The sequence below is a fragment of the Saimiri boliviensis genome, chromosome 14, assembly GCF_048565385.1.
Source record: "Saimiri boliviensis isolate mSaiBol1 chromosome 14, mSaiBol1.pri, whole genome shotgun sequence".
NCBI lineage: Eukaryota > Metazoa > Chordata > Mammalia > Primates > Cebidae > Saimiri > Saimiri boliviensis.
In genome coordinates, this window is record NC_133462.1 from 37948028 (window position 1) to 37950708 (window position 2681).

Sequence of the window (2681 nt, forward strand, 5' to 3'; positions counted from 1 at the left end):
TGCAAACCCAGCACTTTGGGAAGCTGAGGAGGGAGGATTGCTTGAGTCTATGAGTTTGAGATCAGCCTGGGCAACAGAGTGAGACCTTGTCTCTGAAAAAAATAGAAAAAATTAGCCAGGAGTAATGGCATGTGCCTGTAGTCTCAGCTACTCAGGAAGCGAAGGCAGGAGGATCACCTGAGCTCAAGAGTTCGAGACTACAGAGAAGTTTTTGTTGTTGTTGTTTGGGTTTTGGTTTTTTGTTGTTGTTGTTTTGTGTGTGTGTGTGTGTGTTTTTTTTTTTTTTTTTTTTTTTTTTTTGAGACAGAGTCTTGCTCTGTCACCCAGGCTGGAGTGCAATGGTGCGATCTCGGCTTACTGCAACCTCCGCGTTCCAGGTTCAAGTGATTCTCCTGCCTCAGCCTCCTGAGTAGCTGAGATTACAGGTGCCTGCCACTAAACCCAGCTAATTTTTGTATTTTTATTAGAGACAGGGTTTCACCATGTTGGCCAGGCTGGTCTTGAACTCCTGGTTATAAGTGATCCACCCACCTCAGCCTCCCAAAGTGCTGGAATTACAGGCGTGAGCCACCACACCCTGCTCTGAGTTTACTAACGTAGGTGCTCTTAGGTGCTCACCCAGCCTAATTTTTTTAAAGTGTTGGCATATTTTAAAGCAGGTGTCCCCAAACTACAGCCCGCGGGCTGCATGCGGACCCCTGAGGCCATTTATCCGGCCCCCCGCTGCACTTCAGGAAGGGGCACCTCTTTCATTGGTGGTCAGTGAAAGGAGCACAGTGTATGGCGGCCCTCCAACGGTGTGAGGGACAGTGAACTGGCCCCCTGTGTAAAAAGTCTGGGGACGCCTGTTTTAAAGTTTCAAGAGCTCAAAGCAAAAAACCTCATTGTGGATACTGCAGAGTTAATAAAGGGTTACACTTTATTTCATCTGCACTATCTTCCCTTTTTCTTGTGTTTTTCAGGACAGCCTTCTTGGTCTCTCACTTTCTCTGCCTCATTAGCAAGTCCGTCAGCAATCAACGCTATTACGAGTCTCTCTCTGACTGTCTTCACTTTCCCCTCCTGTTTCCTGATATCTTCCTCAGTGACCACAAGTTGTTTGCAGAGGAGCTGTGAGACACCCACTCCCTCTCCGGGAATTGTCTCTGCCACATCTGAAGAGCAGGCAAGCGGAGGCATGGGGTAGGAGCGCTCCGGACCACCAGCAAGCTCCCCCAGCAGAGAGGCACCTGTGCAACCAGGCGCGAGTTTTTGCAAGGTGTTGGCAAGATCCAAAGTACTTAAACGTTCTCCTGCACTGCTGTAGGCCTGGAGTCCTTGCAGTCTCTTCTGCCAGCAGACCTGTTGGGGCTTCTCCAAGCTCTCCTCCCATTGATGGTATCTAACCTCATTGCCAGGATGGGATGTAATTCTCGTAACTGGCCTCTTGAATGTGTAACTGGACATTCTTAGAGGGATTGAGGTGCTCAAGCCAGGCTTTGATTTGCACTGGTTTACACAGTCACGTTGCTTCCTCTGTGAACTCTTAGCCATCACATTTCTTTTCCTCTTATACTGTAAAAATAAATCATAAAATGGGGTAAAATTAATCAGTGAAGCCTGCCTCCTCAGGACAAGGATCTCAGCTGTTTTGGATTTTCACCCTTCCTCTCTCCCTCTGCGGCAGGTCTGACCTGCTTCCTGGGACATCATCAGGCAGATCTGAGTGAAGCACAGAAAGTTCAAGGTCAAAACTCTCCTCTGTCATCCTGCAAAACCCCTCCTTGTCTGAGTACCATTTTATTATCTTTCTGTCCCTGTCACTCTCAAATGCTCAAGTCCTGGTGCTCCCTCTCAAGACACTATAGCAGTCTTTTTCTAAATCCCAAATCTTGCCTTTTTGTTTTGGTCGCGCTCTGTCACTCAGGCTATACAGTGCAGTGGTGCGATCACAGCTCACTGCAACCTTGACCCCCAGGCTCAAGCGATCATCCCACCTCAGCCTCCCGAGTAGCTAGGACTACAGGCGTGTGACACCATTGCTTGGCTAATTGTGGTTTTTGTAGAGACAAGGTTTTACCATGTTGTCCAGACTGGTCTGGAACTCCCGAACTCAAGTTATCCACCCACTTTGACCTCCCAAAGTGCTGGGCCTACAGGCATGGGCCACCGCACTTGGCCCAAATCCTGCCATTCTTATGCATGACTTGACTATTCCTCTGGTTTACACACTGACCTCTTGGTTTGCACAGTTCCTGCAGCTTGTAAGTCAATAACGAAATTATCAACTGCTCTGTTCTTCGCGCCTTAATCCCGCACTCCAGACATCTTCATCAACCCAAATGATCATGCTCAAAAATAAATAATTAAGGCCTGGCACAGTGGCTCACACCTGTAATAACAGCACTTTGGGAGGCCGAGGCAGGTGGATCACTTGAGGTCAGGAGTTCAAGACTGGCCTGACCAACATGGCACAACCCCATCTCTACTAAAAATACAAAAATTAGCTGGGTGTGCTGGCATGCACCGTCAATCCCAGCTACTCGGGAGGCTGAGGCTGGAGAATCACTTGAACCTGGGAGGCAGAGGTTGCAGTGAGCCGAGATGGTGCCTCCCACTGCACTCCAGCCTGAGCCACAGAGCAAGATTGTCTAAATAAATAAATAAATAATTTGGAAAACTTATCCACCCACTATAAATTT

The 2681-nt window shown here is 48.2% G+C and overlaps 1 protein-coding gene across 1 annotated transcript; it reads right to left on the reverse strand.

The window, feature by feature from the left end:
• Window positions 1-900: 900 nt before the first annotated feature.
• Window positions 901-1619, reverse strand: MBD3L1 (methyl-CpG binding domain protein 3 like 1). The gene has a single exon (XM_003938913.3). The coding sequence runs from the start codon at window positions 1531-1533 to the stop codon at window positions 934-936; it is 600 nt and encodes a 199-aa protein (XP_003938962.1). The 5' UTR covers window positions 1534-1619; the 3' UTR covers window positions 901-933.
• Window positions 1620-2681: the final 1062 nt, after the last annotated feature.

Bases quoted from the DNA above. Each gene is read 5' to 3' on its own strand.
- MBD3L1 (XM_003938913.3), bottom strand. From the start codon at position 1,533: ATGGCTAAGAGTTCACAGAGGAAGCAACGTGACTGTGTAAACCAGTGC.